The sequence below is a fragment of the Salmo salar genome, chromosome 23, assembly GCF_965601325.2.
Source record: "Salmo salar chromosome 23, fSalSal1, whole genome shotgun sequence".
NCBI classification, from domain to species: domain Eukaryota; kingdom Metazoa; phylum Chordata; class Actinopteri; order Salmoniformes; family Salmonidae; genus Salmo; species Salmo salar.
In genome coordinates, this window is record NC_138313.1 from 27,595,651 (window position 1) to 27,614,427 (window position 18,777).

Genomic DNA, 18,777 nt, shown 5'->3' on the forward strand with positions numbered 1-18,777 from the left:
GGACCAACACCCTCTCTCATGCCTTGCAGTCATGGAGGATTGGCTTTTTCTGCACCTCATGTGCAAGCCATCCGTTTATATCGCTCAGATCTCATCCTTCAAACAATCACCATCTGCAGCCCCTTCGGCAGTGTTTATCTGTATTGGGTAAATAATATTTGTGAGTAATACAAACACCTCTTTTTTAAAGTTGTTTACCGTTGTAATTGCTGTAGGGCCACTGTCTGAAGCAGTGGGAAGATGCAACTGGCCATGCCCGGTGGAGGATCCTCTGAGTTGGCCCGCATCATTAGGATTTAGCCGGAAGCAAGAGTGGTAGGATAAGTGGTGTCTTTGCCGTGGACAAGTAGGTCGTCATCTCGATCGGTCTGGCAGTTTGTGTTACTTGCACAAATGAGGATGTTCGCAATTGAAGCACTTAAGTGCAACAGAAAACAATTTGGCAGAGGGGGTGAAAAAAAAAATACATATGAAACATTAGGATGAACGTTTGAAATACCCTCTGATCTTTCATCTCATTTCCTTTTATGTTGTCATGTGAAGGTGAATGCATGAGATTAAGAGGAAGGCCCAAGAAAACATGGCAGAGAACATTGGAGACTGAGCACCAACAAAAACTAGCACAATGGGTGAGTGATTTAATGTAGAGGGCTGCGGGTCCTGACCGATCATTGCCAAGTACTACATGTATTGGACCGTGGTTGGGTTTGGGACCTCTAATTAAATGTAAGACTCATGATTACCCTACATGAACAAAAATATTACATTACAACTCATAACTTACCTCTAAACTGTCCTGATTAAGTTTGGCTGTGCACAGACATTTTAAAGCATTTTCCTCTGCCTCAGTTGTTATTTTTAGGACACTCTGTAGGGTTAGTTTGAAGACTTGCTGGCATGGTAGAGTAGTTCCTGACCTAAAAATACATTGGTTTATATTTTGGTTGTACCTTAAGGTTGCTGGTACCTTAATTGGGGAGGACTGACTTGTGGTAATGGTTGGATCGAAATAAGTGAAATGGTATCAAATACATCAAACACATAGTTTCCATGTGTTCGATGCCATTCCATTTGTTCCGTTCCAGCCATTATTATGAGCCGTCCTCCCCTCAGCAGCCTCCACTGGTCAAATAGTGTGTGTAGTGGTCAAAATGGGAGTCCAAATAGTCCTGCATTACATGAGTAATATTATCTTGGTTTCTTCAAAGCGTGTCAGTGAGTGGGTCCTAGTCTAGTTTGAGGTGGAAGAAGCATGGCATATTTAATGTATTCGTTTTAAATCAACTTAAATATCCATGTTTCAATCCATTGTATTGCTTCCCGAAGGAAATCCAGCTTGAAGCTGTTCTCTTGTCTGACAGCCCTCCATGGATTTCTATCCCAGCAAGATCTAGAAGGAAAAAGCATGTTGGTCTGATAGTGATTTCTATGTGCAAGGTTTTCAACTGTGTAATACACCCTGTCCTGATTGCATTTACATTTGATTGAACATACCTTGACTTCAGAACGTCAAACAGCTTGTTCATTTTTTTCAGTAACTGGGCTGTGCATTCCACCTCCTTAGGCAGTTAGCCTAGCTGCATCATAGTTTGCATCCCTTAAGTAAAGTATTCATTAGTACTACTTCTTTTCATGCCAACATTTATTAATATTTGTATAGTTATGTGGCGCAGCGGTCACTGCATCTCAGTGCAATAGGTGTCACTACCGTCCCTGGTTTGAATCCAGGCTGTATCACATCCGGCCGTGATTGGAAGTCCCATAGGGCGGCTGGGGTAGGCCGTCATTGTAAATAAGAATTTGTTCTTAACTGACATGCCTAGTTATATAATTTTTATATATAAATATTTTTAAAGTGCAGTATTTTCAAGCAATAACAGGTTAGTGTAGTGTCTTGAATGTAAAAAGTGTATGAATTTGTAAATTATTGTAGATATTTATGTTGCTTTACTTCGTTACCTGCAGAGACTATGTGGCTAAACACCTGTGTTGCCAGCTTCACTCGCATGTTTGTGAAGGGTGGCAGATTGGGTTTGTCCGTCAGCTTTGGTGACATCCTGATTGTGTGCCATCTTGTAAAACAACACCAGATGGTCCCAAATTCTTTCATCGTCTCTGATCTGGTGAGTTAAAAGGAATGACAGTCCATTTTTATTCTTAAAGAATTATATTTTATATTTTCCATTTAATAATCTTTGAATCTACCTTTATCCCATGATGCTTGAAGTTGTTCCGCACTGATTTGATCATGTTTTCAACATCAAAGATGATGGGGATTTTGTGGTCTTCAACTGTGATGCAGTGTGCACCGTCAGTGTGGTCCTCAGCATTTAGACTTGCCCCAAGGAGTTTCATAGACTTCATATTACAGGGTGACTGGTCACACACAACATTGATGACCTGTCGCATTTAAAGTAATTACTGTAAATTCCAAATATATAGTAGTGATGAAACTGAAAGTGGACTAATGTGTATAGACATTGTTACTTAGTCGGTCCTATGCTTTTTAGTCTCTTTATTGCCTCAGCCACAATATCAGCACTCTCTTGGGCTGGCATTGCCGATTTAGCCAGGAAATAGCCAAATGGCTGCGTGGGAGATGTCGACAAGGCAGGGGTAAGTGAATTAAGTGTCTTGAGAGTGGAATTTTAGGAATGTTAAACAGTAGTCCTGTATTGTCTGATAGCTCAGGTTTCCATTTCGATGTTACTCTCCTAATCATAACAACCATTGCCTGGTTGCAACATCTCCCTTGATGGTTAAGCCGTCAATTACGTCCCTTTCGCGATGGTAATCTAGATGTTTTTATTTCATTTCATCAAACATTAGGGACACATTTCTTTCTTTCTGTTCTCATTATTCTGACCAGGAGTAACATCTCGTCGAGGAATTCGGGCTTTAAAATAATAATTAATACCATCTTTTAGATTATTTCTGAAAACATGCAGTCTAACAAATTAATCCTCTTGTAAGAGCAAAATGCAATATTTATTCTTACAGAATAGAAACCAATGGTGCGGATAAGGTAGCGATGGAGGGCACATTTTTTTTCTGCCGAAATCTGTAAGTGGAAGGACGGTGGTGGTACAGCTGTATTACAAGTTGTTTTATCTTCACAGAGAACCTCTGCCCTTTCTTATTTGTCTGTACACTGCACTGTAGTTTGAAGAAGTCCTTTTAGATGTGGAGGTAGCGACTCCATGGCCTCCAACATTGGATCTTGTTTTGTTCTACAAATTATAGAGGATAAATGCATGATGAAATCACCCTAATTGTATAATCAATCCTAATGTTGTCTATTAGAAGTCAACATATGTGTTATTCCAGTCTATAAGATGACGACGTACTTGGTTTTGATGGCTTTTAGTCTTGCGGATTTTGACAGCTTATTTTCCAGGAGCCGTATTCTCTTAAAAAACGAAGCATCTGTTTTGATATTTTTGTTTCAATGTGTGTGCAATTATTCACTGTGCATGTAGTATTATTATTATTATACTATAGACCTCTCAATTGGATGATGGCCTCCTCCCGCATGACATCTGTGCTACATGCTGCTTGCTTTGACACCTGAGCTTCCTGTATGCTCATAAGGACGCCTTCTTCTGTCACCTGAGCCTCCTCCTGTATGCTTGTGAGGATGCCTCCTGTTACCTCTGTCACTTAACAGACCACCTCCTGCAGACCACCTGAACTAAATTCAGCATCTGCTGCTTCCTCTGCTGGAGCTGGGTCTACGCTCTCCTTCACTTTCTTGTTCTCGCTGTCTGTCTCACCTAAAACTCCTACATCTGCTTCCCTGTCCTCTCCTTCAAAAATAGGCCATTCAAGACTTTAAACCTGTTGTATTAATGTAAAACAATAATGATGCATCTTTAATCGCTACGTATTTTGTAGTTGGCTTACTTCTATTTCTACAACGCTGTGCATCTGTTGCAGGTTGAGGGGGTGGATTCATGCAATTTATTCTGGTAGGTACTGCCTCGGAGGACAGTGTCTTCTGTGAACCCTGTTGAAAGAGACATTTTTACCAGAAAAGTATTGACTGAAATGTATTTTTATTGACAAAGATAGTAGCTGTACCTTAATCAGAATAAAACTCTTCAAATTGCTCCTCGCACACAGAATAACCCCCTTTCTTCAGGTCCTCGAAAGACTTCTGCAGACTGATGTCCCTACACCTGATGTTTCTCAGCCACATCTTCCACCTGAGTAATTGCAAAAGTGTGTAAGGTTTAATCTCACATTTTATGAATACATTTGTTTTGGGAATGACATGCTTTACTTTACTGACTTTATTGTCCCCATGGGGGCATTTTGTTGCAGTGTCATGTACATGTTTAAATACAAAACAAATTGAAAATACAACTTTCATAACAGTTACATACCAATAAAAAGAGACTAGCCTGCTGGCCTTACTGGGCCGATAGGAACATTAGCCCGAGCTATTTAGGAGGGATATCACACCTGGCACAAATTGTCTAGTTCTGTTTTTCCTGCTGAGGGGTGCCCTATACCTGCGCCCAGAGGGGATTAGTTCAAAGTCCGGGTACAGGGGATGGCTTGGGTCTAAAATGATTTTGTGAGCCTTGCGGAGGACCTAACCTTAAAGATCTCATCCAGGCCTGTCTGTTTGACTCCAAGCACCTTGCTTTAATTTTAGATTTTTTTTAACCAGGTAGGCCAGTTGAGAACTAGTTCTCATTTACGACTGCGACCTGGCCAAGATAAAGCAAAGCAGTGTGACACAAACAACACAGAGTAACACATGGGATAAACAAACGTACAGTCAATAACACAATAGAAAAGTCTATATACAGTGTGTGCAAATGTAAGATTAGGGAGGTAAGGCAATAAATAGGCCATAGTGGCAAAATAATTACAATTTAGCATTAACATTGGGGTGATAGATGTGCAGATGATGAATGTGCAAGTAGAGATACTGGGGTGCAAAAGAGCAAAAATAAGTAACAATATGGTGATGAGGTAGTTGGATGGGTTATTTACAGATGGGCTATGTACAGGTGCAGTGATCTGTGAGCTGCTCTGTCAGCTGGTGCTTAAATTTAGAGAGGGAGATATGAGTATCCAGCTTCAGTGATTTTTGCAATTCATTCCAGTCATTGGCAGCAGAGAACTGGAAGGAAAGGCGGCCAAAGGGGGTGTTGGCTTTGGGGATGACCAGTGAAATATACCTGCTGGAGCGCGTGCTACGAGTGGGTGCTGCTATGGTGGCCAGTGAGCTGAGATAAGGCGGGGCTTTACCTAGCAACGACTTATAGATGACCTTGAACCAGTGGGTTTGGCGACAAATATGTAGCGAGGGCCAGCCAACGAGAGCATACAGGTTGCAGTGGTGGGAAGTATACGGGACTTTGGTGACAAAACGGATGGCACTGTGATAGACTGCATCCAATTTGCTGAGTAGAGTGTTGGAGGCTATTTTGTAAATGACATCGCCCAAAGTCAAGTATCGGTAGGATAGTCAGTACTATACTGACAGTCAGTATAGTACAGTCAACATTAAAAGATCCCAGCTTTTTGAGAAATTAGTCTGTTGACTTTTTGTAGATCTGGTTTGTACATTTACTCCACTGAAGCTTATTGTCCAAGAGGACACCCAGATATTTGTATTCCTCTACAATCTCTGTTCTGACCTCTGATAGATGTTGCAGAGGTAGGTGGTGTACACTTCCTGAAGTCTATGCACATCTCTTTGGTCTTGTTGGTATTGAGGACCAAGTGTGATTTGTCACAACACCCTACAAAGTCATGTAGGACCAGAGCTGCTGTCCTCAAATACCTTCCACATAGTACAGTCAAAACAGCCCTGGTGACGAGTGATACTGTTGTCCTTCCAGATCTGGACAGTTTTAACTGGGGGTTTCTCCCTCCAGGAGCTGACAGTAGGTTGGCCTGAGGTAGACAACATTGTGGTCTGATGTCCCCAGGGGAGGTCTGGTGGTGGCAGAGAACACATCTGCTATTGTCCCATAGCACAAATCAAGTCTTATTTTTCCTGGTGTGAAATTTGACATACTGGTGGCATGTGCGCAGGACTTTGTGTAAAGTACAGTTGTTAAAATCCCCTAAAATTGGGATGCATCGGGGAGATGGATTCCAGTTTCTGTGACGGATTATAAATAATCTCTGGTGCCTTTATTATATTATCTTTTGATTGAATGTACACAACAGTAACAAACAATTGGGGGGAACTCACGGAGCAGATAATAGGGTCGCAGTGACACAGAAAGCAGTTCAATGTCGGGGGTACAGAGTCTCTCTTACCAGGATCGATTTATAGCACTGGTCCCTGGCAAGCAGACAGACGCCCCCGCCGTGATGTTTCCCTGTGACGGTCAGATCACGGTCCGCTCTGACCAGAGTGAAGACGGCCAGCTCCACTTCCCTGTCTGGGACTCTGTCATCTAGCCAAGTCTCAGTAAACGCCAACAAACAGGCCTCCCGGTATTTGTGTTGGAAGTGCAGATTCGCTGACAGCTCATCCGCTTTCCCCCTCAGTGACTGGACATTGATCAGCAAGGTGGTGGGTCAGGGAAGTTGGTTCTTCAATTTTTTTTCATCTGTCTGATTCCCCAGCGTTTTCATTTGGGTTTGTAATCCACTCGCAGACAATCGGGGATTAGATGGGCCATTGTGATATCCATCGCGTTTGTGTTTTAGTTGCATTATAGTACCAACTCCCTACTGTATTGGATTCCGCTGCCAGCAGCATTTTCAGAATTTAGTCCCTTTGTAGCGGGTATGTACACAATCAACAACATCAGTCCAACACCCCACCACTGTAAATCCATCGTTGAAGGATGGTAGATTGTTTGTAAATGAAGTGTTCAAATTAAAAACATAAAAGAATGCCACACCAAACATCACACACACTGCGGGATGCAACAGAGCCACGCCCCCTGGTTTGTTTCCCATTTTATGAAAATATGACGGACTCTTCTCTGGAGCCCTGCAAGAGTAGCTTCTACCCTTTCAAGGAGCAGAAGAGGCCTCAGCAGTTTCTGGGAATCTACATCAGTTGTGTTTTAACCTCTTCTCTGGGACTCCCAGCCATTGTTTGTGTATATACTGTATAGGCCGGTGTTTAGTTTAAAGTTTTTATTGTTGTGTTCTCAATCCTTGTTCTCTTATACCTCTACACACTATACTTAAATAGTCCTTTAGAGGCTCGTGAGTCTGAGGACACCTCCTGTCACCGGAACCTCCTGCAGACCACCTGAACTACATTTGGCATCATCTGCTGGAGTTGAGTCTATGCTCATGGTCTCCTGTTCTCTTTCTCACCTCTACTCTAGTTTCTGCTGGATGTTGGTCTATGCTCATGGTCTCCTGTTCTTTCTCACCTCTACTCTAGTTTCTGCTGGATGTTGGTCTATGCTCATGGTCTCCTTTTCTTTCTCACCTCTAGTTTCTTCTGGATGTTGGTCTATGCTCATGGTCTCCTGTTCTTTCTCACCTCTACTCTAGTTTCTTCTGGATGTTGGTCTATGCTCATGGTCTCCTGTTCTTTCTCACCTCTACTCTAGTTTCTGCTGGATGTTGGTCTATGCTTAAGGTCTCCTGTTTTATAGTTAATTTAGTAGTGTAGTGGTTGTTATAACTTCTGTGGTAATTTATTGTAATTTGTAGATAAGTTTATAGTTCTATCCCTGTTATTCACCCTGATTGTTTTTAATAGTACTCTACAGTTCATTTAAACAGCAGCCATGTTGTTTTTTCTCTCTGTTTGTGTAAGAGGAGTGTGATGTAGACTCCAGAAGTCATAGGAAAGGCAGCCTTTCTTGCTACTCCTATGACCAGTGCCCAAATGAGGCCCTTACATTCTTACTGATCGTGTCCTGCTATACACTACCGGTCAAAAGTTTTAGAACACCTACTCATTCAAGGGTTTTTCTTTATTTTTACTATTTTCTACGCTGTAGAATAATCGTTAAGACATCAAAACTATGAAATAACGCATATGGAATCATGTAGTAACCAAAAAAGTGTTTAACAAATCAAAATATATTTTATATTTGAGATTCTTAACTTAAGAGGTACTTAATGGTGTTCTACAGCTCGATATATATTACTTTGCAATGACCCAGTGTCACAAATGATGGCTTCTATTAATTGTGTTACAAACTCTGGGATAGCCTTGGATGTAATATAGCTGGACACATTGGTAAACTAAAGTTAGCTAGCCGTGCTGCCTCATGCTAGTTGTGTTAAACCCAGCTATAGCTTTGTCTCATTACTGGTAGCTAACATGTTTTATCTATCTGTGACCATTGCTTTGGTGATTGATTCGATGGGTAGTCATGGATACAACACACTACTGATTACACAGCCAACGTCAACGACATATCCCTCACCATGCAATAATTGCTCCTTATTATTTATTACATACCTTTCAACGTCTGTTGGAAACTGGGAAAAAGTGTTCCTCGCTTCTGGACAGAATTGCAGCCGAATGCTACACATAGCCTCATCTTTGTATCTTCGTAATAATTGCAGTAGTTAGCTGTGTCTTTGACAACAAACACATGACATTCCAACTCTACAATTTCATAATCAAGCTGGAAATTAGCTTTGCATAATGATTCGTTTTTTATATTGCTTCCCCTCCTAAACAAAATCGCAGAGAACATTTTACAGTAAACAAGGTATTTATTGATGACATGTTTCATTACCGTGAAAAAAGTTGATTCACAGGAGTACTAGTAACGGCAAAACGTTTAAAGACATCGATTTCTAGCTATTTAAGCCAAGTACCTGTTATTTGTTTTACTTTTTGTGATTTGTAAATTAGCTAGCCAGCTAGATATCTTGGGACACTACCGCCAAGAAGAGGATGAAGACCATTTGTGCCTTAACGCATATGCATGACGTTCATTAGGAAAACTATCTAGTGCACTCGTCCTAAACAAAGTAATCTCTATAAACGATTAGGTAAATCAAGTCTACCAAACTTAGTGCACTCTGTTTGTTATGGATTATAGTTTAGGAAACAGAAAACTCCATGGAGATCAAATGCTTCATTGATGAGAACATTAGCAGAATGTCGGCCAAAATCCATCTAGCTCCATCTTCTCCCACTGTCGGCCACGGGGCTTTCTCTCACTACCATATTTGGTAGTGAGAGGGAACGCCAACAGGATGCTTCACATTTATACATCCATTGAAATATATATTTTATTATTCATACATGTATTATTGAATATGCACAGAACGTTATAAACTCGTGGTTGGTTTCACGAGCTGAATTAAAATATGCATGTTTCCATATGCACAAAGCTTTTCTCCTTTGGTGCACATTTGTTTAAATCTCTCTTAGTGAGCATTTCTCCTTGGCCAGAGAATCCATCCAGCTGATGGGTGTGGCATGTCAAAAAGCTGATTTAAACGGCATGATCATTACACGTGCACTTTGTTCTTGGGACAAAAGGCCACTCTAAAATGTGTAGTTTTGTCACAGCACAATGCCACGTGTCTCAAGTTGAGGGAGAGTGCAATTGGCATGCTGACTGCAGGAATGCCCACCGAGCTGTTGTCAGATAAATGTAATGTTAATAACATAAACTGCTTCCAATGTCGTTCTAGAGAATTCGTCAGTACGCCCAATTGTTCTCACCACCGCAGACGACATGTTGGCCAGCGGTTTGCAGATAAGTGCCCCGCGTTGGGGGTAAATCTGACCAACAGGTACATATGTGGTTTCCCAGTCATGTGAAATCAATAGATCAGAACATAATGCATTTATTTCAATTTACTTTCCTAATATTAACTCAGTAAAATCTTTGAAATTGTTGCGTTTATATTTTTGGTTCAGTATAACTTAAATACCCCATGAGCTTCAACTGTCGTACCCCATCAAAAACTCAATATTCTTGGTTTAGTCGTTTGTACATGTAAAAAAATTGCCTCAAATGTTAACACTATAATCTTTTATCATGGATAGTCCATCCTTGCATGGCTCAGTCTATGAATTTAAGTGTTTATATTTTTACAGCCACATCCCTCAATTTAACGGAACGGTTGCGGGGAAATGCTTTGTTTCAATTGCCGACTGGTCATATGTATCTATTGTATTGCCTCAATAACCTGACCCTAATTGAGTTATCAAACGTATGGCAGGGCTGTGAACATGCATAGTATATATTAACACTTGATGGTACTTATACAACATATAGAAACATGCATTAATGTACTGTCTTTGCATTGTACAATTGTTTTGGACTGACTGGAGCGTATATGCAGTGTTGCCAACTCCTCAGTAAGGAAAGTCGCTAGAATTCGCTAAATGACGTCATCACATAATTTGCATAATTGTCCATGTGAATGTAATTGTGATGGACGCTGTGGGAGAGGAATAACGTCGTGGGAGAGACAAAAAGTGAGTAAAAAACACCCTGAACTTTCTTCTGTCGATTCTTGTTTTTTTATGTCACAATTCCAACCCTCCTCCTTTATCCGGGCTTGTGACCGGCAAAAGTGACCCGAAAGAGAGACTCTGGCGGAGTTACTTAGTTTTTTATTTTAGTTTTCTTCGTTTGGTTTTTAACCATATGGTCCACTTTGGAGCCTACAACAAGTCACAGTAAAACATGAACAATCTAAATGGACCAAAAAGAGACAATAGAAAACTGTCAATGTCAATGTGAGAAAATTATGGTAACTAGTCTGGCCCTAATTCAGGTTAATTGGGTTTAAAAAAAATATATAAGCCAGGGCGGGATCAGCCAGCAGCGGCTTCATTTGCAGTCTGGATCCGGAGGGGTGGACATCTCCTGCTCTGACTGGGCCGCCTGTGAGGGCTTTGGGACGGGCACGGCAGCACCCGCTGCTCGTTGGGAAGAGTAAAAACCGATAGGTGCTTTCACGTCAGAGTCTCCAATAACACCAGAAAAAGTCGCTAGATTTGTCACTAGTCGCTTTTTTTTTTTTTTTAAATGTGTCGCTAGAGGGGTCTGAATACTCACTAAATATTGCTTCAGAGTTGGCAACACTGCCTGCATGGGTTTTATCAGGGTGAATCCTCGTGACTCATAATTTGTAAGGATATGACGTCGCAATCTGGAGAGCGTTTCCTGTGTTTTACCATGAATACATTTTCCAGGACTGCCTGCTTGCATCGTAGGCCGGCGGAGAGGTTTGAATAGGTAGAATCGAAGATCGCCGCTTTCAGATAACCGCAAATATACGACATCACTGATGTTCCTCTACCAACTGTTGCCCTTCCTTTGGGCTGTGTCTGCAAATGCAGATTTTTTTCAATTTGACACTATTTCAAATGCATCTACGTATTATTTCAATTATATTTATTGTAATCTATGGGAAGGGGAGTGTCAACCTAATCAAGATGATACGACTCAGCAAGGTGAGGTATTATTTCCTGAAAGGTGTATTTTCTTTTCATTAGAAATATAAAAATTGGGAGACACTTCTCTCGACAGTCTGGGGTGTAGTTAGGATCAGAAACACCTGCACTGGAGCTTGTAGTTATCACTGTCGACATTTTTGCGTGGTATAAATTCGTTTTTACATAGGTCTATTTCTATTACAATGCAGAGGCAGTGAGCAACAATGATTTAGAAAATGTTGATGAAAAAGCATAATTATTTATGAACCAGCTTTTTCCTTGCACAACTTGTGTTGAGCAGAAATTATAGTGTTCAATTTATTGCAACAGCTATGTGTATAATATATTAGATATTTACACTGTATTACATTTGTGTGCTCTTTTCAGTACCTACGAGAGACCTGTGGGCAGGATTTCCTCAGGACTACATCCGTTTGCTGTCACAGTGGTATTGCAGCCTGGGACAGTGCTGTGAATCAGGGGATTGCCGGATAATAAATAATATTACAGGTATGAAGTCATATTGAACGGATATTATCATTCATGTATGTTCCACCAGGTATGTCATTTTTGTGTAGTCCTCATTTTGTCTGGGTTTGACATTATTTCCCCCAGGTTTGGCTAGTGATCTACAGCTAAAGCTTCATGGGCAGCACCTTGCTCAATCAGTGGTTTTGAAAGCTGTGCAGGGCTTCATCAGTAACCCTGAATCCAATAAGCCATTGACCCTCTCCTTTCATGGCTGGTCTGGCACCGGCAAGAACTTTGTGGCCCGGATTGTAGCTGACAACATGTACCGGGATGGAGTGAAGAGCGAGTGTGTGCGTCTTTTCATCGCCCCATTCCACTTCCCCCATGCCAGACTGGTGGACACGTACAAGGTGAGCCTAGCTGGCACAGACATGACTCCTCTCTGCCAGGAACATGTGCAGAACTTAACTACTTTATGTTGTCAATATCACTATCTCTATTTGAAAAGGATAATGCCGCAATTGATTTGATGACACAACTTGATCGAGACCAGAATAGGAGTTAAAAATATATAGTTAGTTGAAATTCAGCAAATTATAATAACATGTAGAGGAATTCATGTGCATTTTAATATCTTGAATATATTGCACACCAGATATGGCAGAGAGAGAGATTTTTGTGCTCACCATAGAGCTCTTTTTCCAGGGCCAGCTCAGAGAAGCTATCCGGGACATGGTGCTTCGTTGCCCACAGACACTTTTCATCTTTGATGAGGCTGAGAAACTGCATCCGGGCCTTATAGATGCCATCAAGCCCTATATGGACCATTATGACAATGTGGATGGGGTCAGCTACAGGAGAGCTGTCTTCTTATTCCTCAGGTTAGCCTACATACCCTTCCAATTCTTGCAAGGACTCTTCCACTAACTGTCCAAGTCATGGCTAAATGTCTGAGATTTTCCTCTCACCAAGATGTTTTGTAATATTTCCTTTAGTAATATTGGTGGGACAACCATCAACGATGTGGCCTTGGACTTTTGGCACTCAGGGCAGAACAGAGAGGACATTGGGATGGAGGACTTGGAACACCGGCTTCGTGCTGAAGCTATGGAATCTCAAGGTACCAACAAGTGGCTTTACAATCACTCACACAAATTTTCAGCATATACTGTATGTTTTCACAGGCAAGATTGAAGATGCTACACTACACTGTGAACACCCAAACTCAGTTTTCAGACAGATTAGAAGTGGCTTAACATTTTGAATTCTGTAACATTTAAGTGCCACTGCAACATGGTCAATTGTGGATTTACCAATTTGTCTGCTTTCCAGGAGGCTTTGCACAGAGTGAGCTGATGTCAGGCCATCTTATTGACTTCTTTGTGCCCTTCCTACCTCTGGAGTACCGTCATGTCAAGCTCTGTGCCCGTGATGCCTATGCAGCGCGGGGTCTGGAGCCAGACGAGGGAACACTGGACGAAGTGGCAAAGGCCATGCTATATGTACCCAAGGAGGAGAGGCTGTTCTCTGCCCAAGGCTGCAAATCCATACCACAGAGGATCAATTTCTTCCTCCCCTAAACAGACTAATGCAACCCAGAAAACACACAGTATTTTAGCAAAAAGGGAAAAATAATGATCTGATGACATATTGAACATTATTGCAATGTGGTATGCCCACGCCTCACCCTACACTGCCAAGAAGCAAGCATAGGGCATCTGTCTCTTAAGATTATATCTGATAACCAAATAAGATATTTTACTAGTGTTAATTTTAAACTTTGATTTTTTTTCCCTGCTCATTAGACTACTTTTATGCACTTATTTTTTTTTGTTAAATATTTTTTTATATATTTTTTTTAGGTCAAGCTCAGGTCAACTCTGTAATATTTGCATGTATATATTTATAGTGCATTCGGAAAGTATTCAGACCCCTTGACTTTTTCCACATTTTGTTACAGCCTTATTCTAAAATGGATTAAATTGTCCCCCCCATTAATCTATACACCATAATGACAAAGCAAAATGTTTTTATTCTTATTTTAGCAAAAAATAAACTGAAATGACATTTACATAAGTATTCAGACCCTTTACTCAGTACTTTGTTGAAGCACCTTTGGCAGCGAATACAGCCTTGAGTCTTCTTGGGTATGACGCTACAAGCTTGGCACACCTGTTTTTGGGGAGTTTCTCCCATTTGTTCTCTGCAGATCCTCTCTGTCAGGTTGTTCGACCTGTACGCTCTCGTTGGCTGGCCCTCGCTTCATACTCGTTGCCAAACCCACTGGCCCCAGGTCATCTACAAGACCCTGCTAGGTAAAGTCCCCCCTTATCTCCGCTCACTGGTCACCAAAGCAGCACTTACCTGTAGCACGCGCTCCAGCAGCTATATCTCTCTGGTCACCCCCAAAGCCAATTCCTCCTTGGCCGCCTTTCCTTCCAGTTCTCTGCTGCCAATGACTGGAACGAACTGCAAAAATCACTAAAGCTGTTGACTCTTACCTCCCTCACTAGCTTTAAGCACCAGCTGTCAGAGCAGCTCACATATCACTGCACCTGTACATAGCCCATCTATAATTTAGCCCAAACAACTGCCCCTTCCTCTACTGTATTTATTTATTTTGCACCCCATTATTTCTACTTTGCACTTTCTTCCACTGCGAATCCACCATTCCAGTGTTTTACTTGCTATATTGTATTTACTTTGCCACCATGGCCTTTTTTTGCCTTTACCTCCCTTATCTCACCACATTTGCTCACATTGTATATAGTCTTATTTTTCTACTGTATTATTGACTGTTTTACTCCATGTGTAACTCTGTTGTATGTGTCGAACTGCTTTGCTTTATCTTGGCAAGGTCGCAATTGTAAATGAGAACTTGTTCTCAACTTGGTTAAATAAAAAGGTTGGATGGGGAGCGTCGCTGCACAGCTATTTTCAGGTCTCCAGAGATGTTTGATATGGTTCTAGTCCAGGCTCTGGCTGGGCCACTCAAGGACTGTGAGACTTGTCCCGAAGTCACTCCTGCGTTGTCTTGGCTGTGTGCTTAGAGTCGTTGTCCTGTTGGAAGGTGAACCTTTGCCCCAGTCTAAGGTCCTTAGTGCTCTGGAGCAGATTTTCATCAAGGATCTCTCTGTACTTTGCTCCGTTCATCTTTCCCCTGACTAGTCTCCCAGTCCCTGCCACTGAAAAACATCCCCACAGCATGATGCTGCCACCACCATGCTTCACCGTAGGGATGGTGTCAGGTTTCCTCCAGATGTGACGCTTGGCATTCAGGCCAAAGAGTTCAATCTTAGTTTTATCCGACCAGAGGTTAGGTTCTTTGGGCAAACTCCAAGCGGGCTGTCATGTGCCTTTTATTGATGAGTGGCTTCGGTATGGCAACTCTCCTATAAAGGCCTGATTGTTGGAGTGCTGCAGAGATGGCAGATGGCTGGAAGGACAACCATCTCCACAGAGAAACTCTGGAGCGCTGTCAGTGACCAGCGGATTCTTGGTCACCTCCCTGACCAAGGCCCTTCTCCCCGATTGCTCAGTTTGCCCGGGCGGCCAGCTATAGGAAGAGTCTTGGTGGTTCCAAACATCTTCCATTTAAGAATGGAGGCCACTGTGTTCTTGGGGACCTTCAATACTGCAGACATTTTTTTGGTACCCTACCCCAGATCTGTTCCTAACCACAATTCTGTCTTAGCTCTATGGACAATTCCTTCGACCTCATGGCTTGGTTTTTGCTTTGACATGCACTGTCAACTGTGGGACCTGATATAGACAGGTGTGTGTGTGTGTGTGTGTGCCTGCCCAAATCATGTCCAATCAATTGAATTTACCACAGGTGGACTCCAATCAAGTTGTAGAAACAGCTCAAGGATGATCAATGGAAACAGGATGCACCTGAGCTCAATTTCGAGTCTGATAGCAAAGGTTCTGAGTACTTCTGTAAATCCATTTCTTTTTTAATTACATTTTATATTTATATACAGTTTTTAGAAATGTTTGCAAATGTTTCCCCTTTTGTTATTATGGGGTGTTGTGTGTAGATTGATGAGGAAGAAAAATAATTTTAGAATAAGGATGTAACGTAACAAAAAGGGAAGGGGTCTGAATACTTCCCGAATGCACTGTATGTTTAGTTGGCACTGAGGATATATTACAACTATCTGCATAAGCAGTGGCTGGCACTTCCAATGCAAAGGAGGAAACACTGTATATTACAGTTAACTAGATAAAATATAATTTCATAAAACATTTTAGGGGCATTTTTAATATGATTATTCTGGAATTGTTTATAGATTACTTGTTTTACAGGTGGACTAAATATTTCCAGGTTTTATTTAATTAATTTCACCTTTTATTTAACCAGGTAGGCCAGTTGAGAACAAGTTCTCATTTACAACTGCGACCTGGCCAAGATAAAACAAAGCAGTGCGACAAAAACACGGAGTTACACATAAACAAACGAACAGTCAAAAGCACAAAGGAAAAGAAAAATAGATCTATGTACAGTGTTTGCAAATGTAGAAAATATATACGAAGAAAGAAACGATATATATATACACGGGACGGGACAATCAAAACATCCCACTGCTACGCCATTACAAACAGTATGACATACTTTTAAATCATTTGGAACCTACTGAATAACTACAATTCAGGTTAGAAGAAAGTAGTATAAGTGTGCAATAATACAGGCAGGCACTTATGTTGATGAAATGTTTCCTGAACTAAATGGAGTATTTCAAACATTTTTTTCCCCCCCCTACAATTATTTTTATCTTGAATTATTGAATGTTGCATTTACTTAAGTTTAGTATTCCAACAATGCTTTGATGTTTTTTTTTGTCCAATGGAATGTGTTATAAAAGTAGCCCATAGGGAAGACTGAAATTAGCAAGTATGTATACTGAACAAAAATATAAATGTAACATGCAACAATTTCAGCAATTTTACTGAGTTACAGTTCATTTAAGGAAATCAGTCAATTGAAATGAGTTCATTAGCCCCTAATCTATGAATTTCACATGACTGGGCAGGGGAGCAGCCATAGGCCCACCCACTTGGAAGCCAGGCCCACTCACTGGGGAGACAGGCCTAGCCAATCATAATTAGTTTATCCCTGCAAAAGGGCTTTATTACAGGCATAAATAATCATCAGCTGTCCTGGTGGCTGGTCTCAGACGAACCCGCAGGTGAAGAAGCCGGATGTGGAAGTCCTGGACTGGTGTGTTTACACGTGGTCTGCGGTTGTAAGGCTGGTTGGATGTATTACCAAATACTGTTATGGTAGAGAAATGAACATTCAATTCTCTGGCAACAGCTCTTGTTGACATTCCTGCAGTAATCATGGCAACTGCACGCTTCCTTAAAACTTGAGACATCTGTGGCATTGTATTGTGTGACAAAACTGCACATTTTAGAGAGGCCTTTTAATGTCCCAGCACAAGGTTTAATCAGCTTCTTGATATGCCACACCTGTCAGGTGGATGGATTATCTTGGCAAAGGAGAAATGCTCACTGACAGGGACGTAAACAAATTTGTGCACAAATTTGACAGAAATAAGCTTTTTGGGCATATGGAACATTTCAAGGATCTTTTATTTCAGGTCATGAAACATGGGACCAACACTTTAAATGTTGCTTTATATTTTCGTTCAGTATACATATCAGCAAGTCTTTATAAATGTTCGATTGTCTGTGTTATTTTCCATCAATGTAAAAATGTATTATTAGCATATTCACTGCACAGCTTTTGTTTCATAGGAACTGTGAGGCTGCATTCTGAATATATTCTGCCTATGATATGGCTTATAATATTTTGCTTGTCTCCATACTTTTTTGCTGTTTAATGACCCCTGTCCATATCATTGTGTGTAATAACAAAGGTATTATGGTCAGTGTCCTAGTGTCACTCAGACCAGGCAATCAGGAAAGTGGCTGCTACAGAAAGGGAATGTGTGCTATCCCAGAGGAATGGAATTGAAGTCATTTTAGACGAATAAAACATCCTTGATAAATGTGAGTCTATTTACTGTTGAATGTAAAACCTGCATAATCAGTTGATTATTTCAGCTCAGTTGGTTACCTAATATATGGACCACTATTACGGAACAAAAATATGAACGCATCATGGAACAATTTCAATGATTTTACTGAGTTAAAGTTCATATAAGTAAATCAGTCAATTGAAATACATTCATTAGGCCCTAATCTATGGATTTCACATGAATGGGCAGGGGCGCAGCCATGGGTGGACCTGGGAGGGCATAGGCCCACCCACTTGGGATCCAGGCCTAGCCAATCAGAATGAGTTTTTCCCCACAAAGTTGCTTTATTAAAGACAGAAATACTCCTCAGTTTCATCAGCTGTCCTGGTGGCTAGTCTCCGATGATCCTGCAGGTGAAGAAGTCAAATGTGGTGGTCCTTGTCTGGTGTGGTTACACGTGGTCTGCAGTGGTGAAGCCGGTTGGACGTACTGCCAAATTCTCTAAAATGTCATTGGAGGTGGCTTATGGTAAGAAAATGAACATTCAATTCTCTGGCAACAGCTCTGGTGGACATTCCTGCAGGCAGCATGCCAATTGCGCGCTCCCTCAAAATGTAGACATCTGTGGCGTTGTGTAACAAAACTGCACATTTTAGAGTGGCCTTTTATTGCACCCAGCTCAAGGTGCACCTGTGTAATGATCATGCTGTTTAATCAACTTCTTGATATGCCACACTTGTCAGGTGGATGGATCATCTTGGCAAAGGAGAAACACTCACTTTTTATTTCATCTTTATTGAACTAGATAAGTTAATTAAGAACAAATTCTTATTTACAATGATGGCCTATCCTGGAAGGCGCTGGGCAAATTGTGCACTGCCCTATGGGACACTCATTCATGGTCAGTTGTGATACAGCCCTGAATCGAACCAGGGTCTGTAGTGACACCTCTAGCACTGA

The 18,777-nt window shown here is 41.3% G+C and overlaps 1 protein-coding gene across 3 annotated transcripts; it reads left to right on the forward strand.

Annotated features, from left to right (window-relative positions):
- The first annotated feature begins 187 nt into the window (after positions 1-187).
- On the forward strand, positions 188-17,847 carry LOC106584322 (torsin-1A). 3 transcript variants are annotated; one of them, XM_082968017.1, is made up of 10 exons: positions 191-315; positions 544-629; positions 1,966-2,123; positions 3,937-3,968; positions 4,142-4,221; positions 11,750-11,872; positions 11,978-12,243; positions 12,539-12,714; positions 12,829-12,953; positions 13,166-17,847. In XM_082968017.1, exons 2-10 carry the CDS (start codon positions 626-628, stop codon positions 13,411-13,413), a joined length of 1,212 nt encoding a protein of 403 aa, XP_082824143.1. In that variant the 5' UTR covers positions 191-315; positions 544-625; the 3' UTR covers positions 13,414-17,847. The 3 variants fall into 3 exon arrangements, with proteins under 3 accessions (XP_045562026.1, XP_082824143.1, XP_014024941.2); XM_045706070.2 differs by having other exon boundaries at positions 188-629; XM_014169466.3 differs by lacking the exons at positions 191-315; positions 544-629; positions 1,966-2,123; positions 3,937-3,968; positions 4,142-4,221 and adding an exon at positions 10,424-11,380.
- Positions 17,848-18,777: the final 930 nt, after the last annotated feature.

Excerpts from the sequence above, each read along its gene's own strand:
- LOC106584322 (XM_045706070.2), top strand. Across the intron at positions 4,222-11,749 it reads CCACCTGAGTAATTGCAAAA|TACCTACGAGAGACCTGTGG; the intron begins GTGTGTAAGGTT and ends TGCTCTTTTCAG. Across the intron at positions 12,715-12,828 it reads GCTGTCTTCTTATTCCTCAG|TAATATTGGTGGGACAACCA; the intron begins GTTAGCCTACAT and ends TATTTCCTTTAG.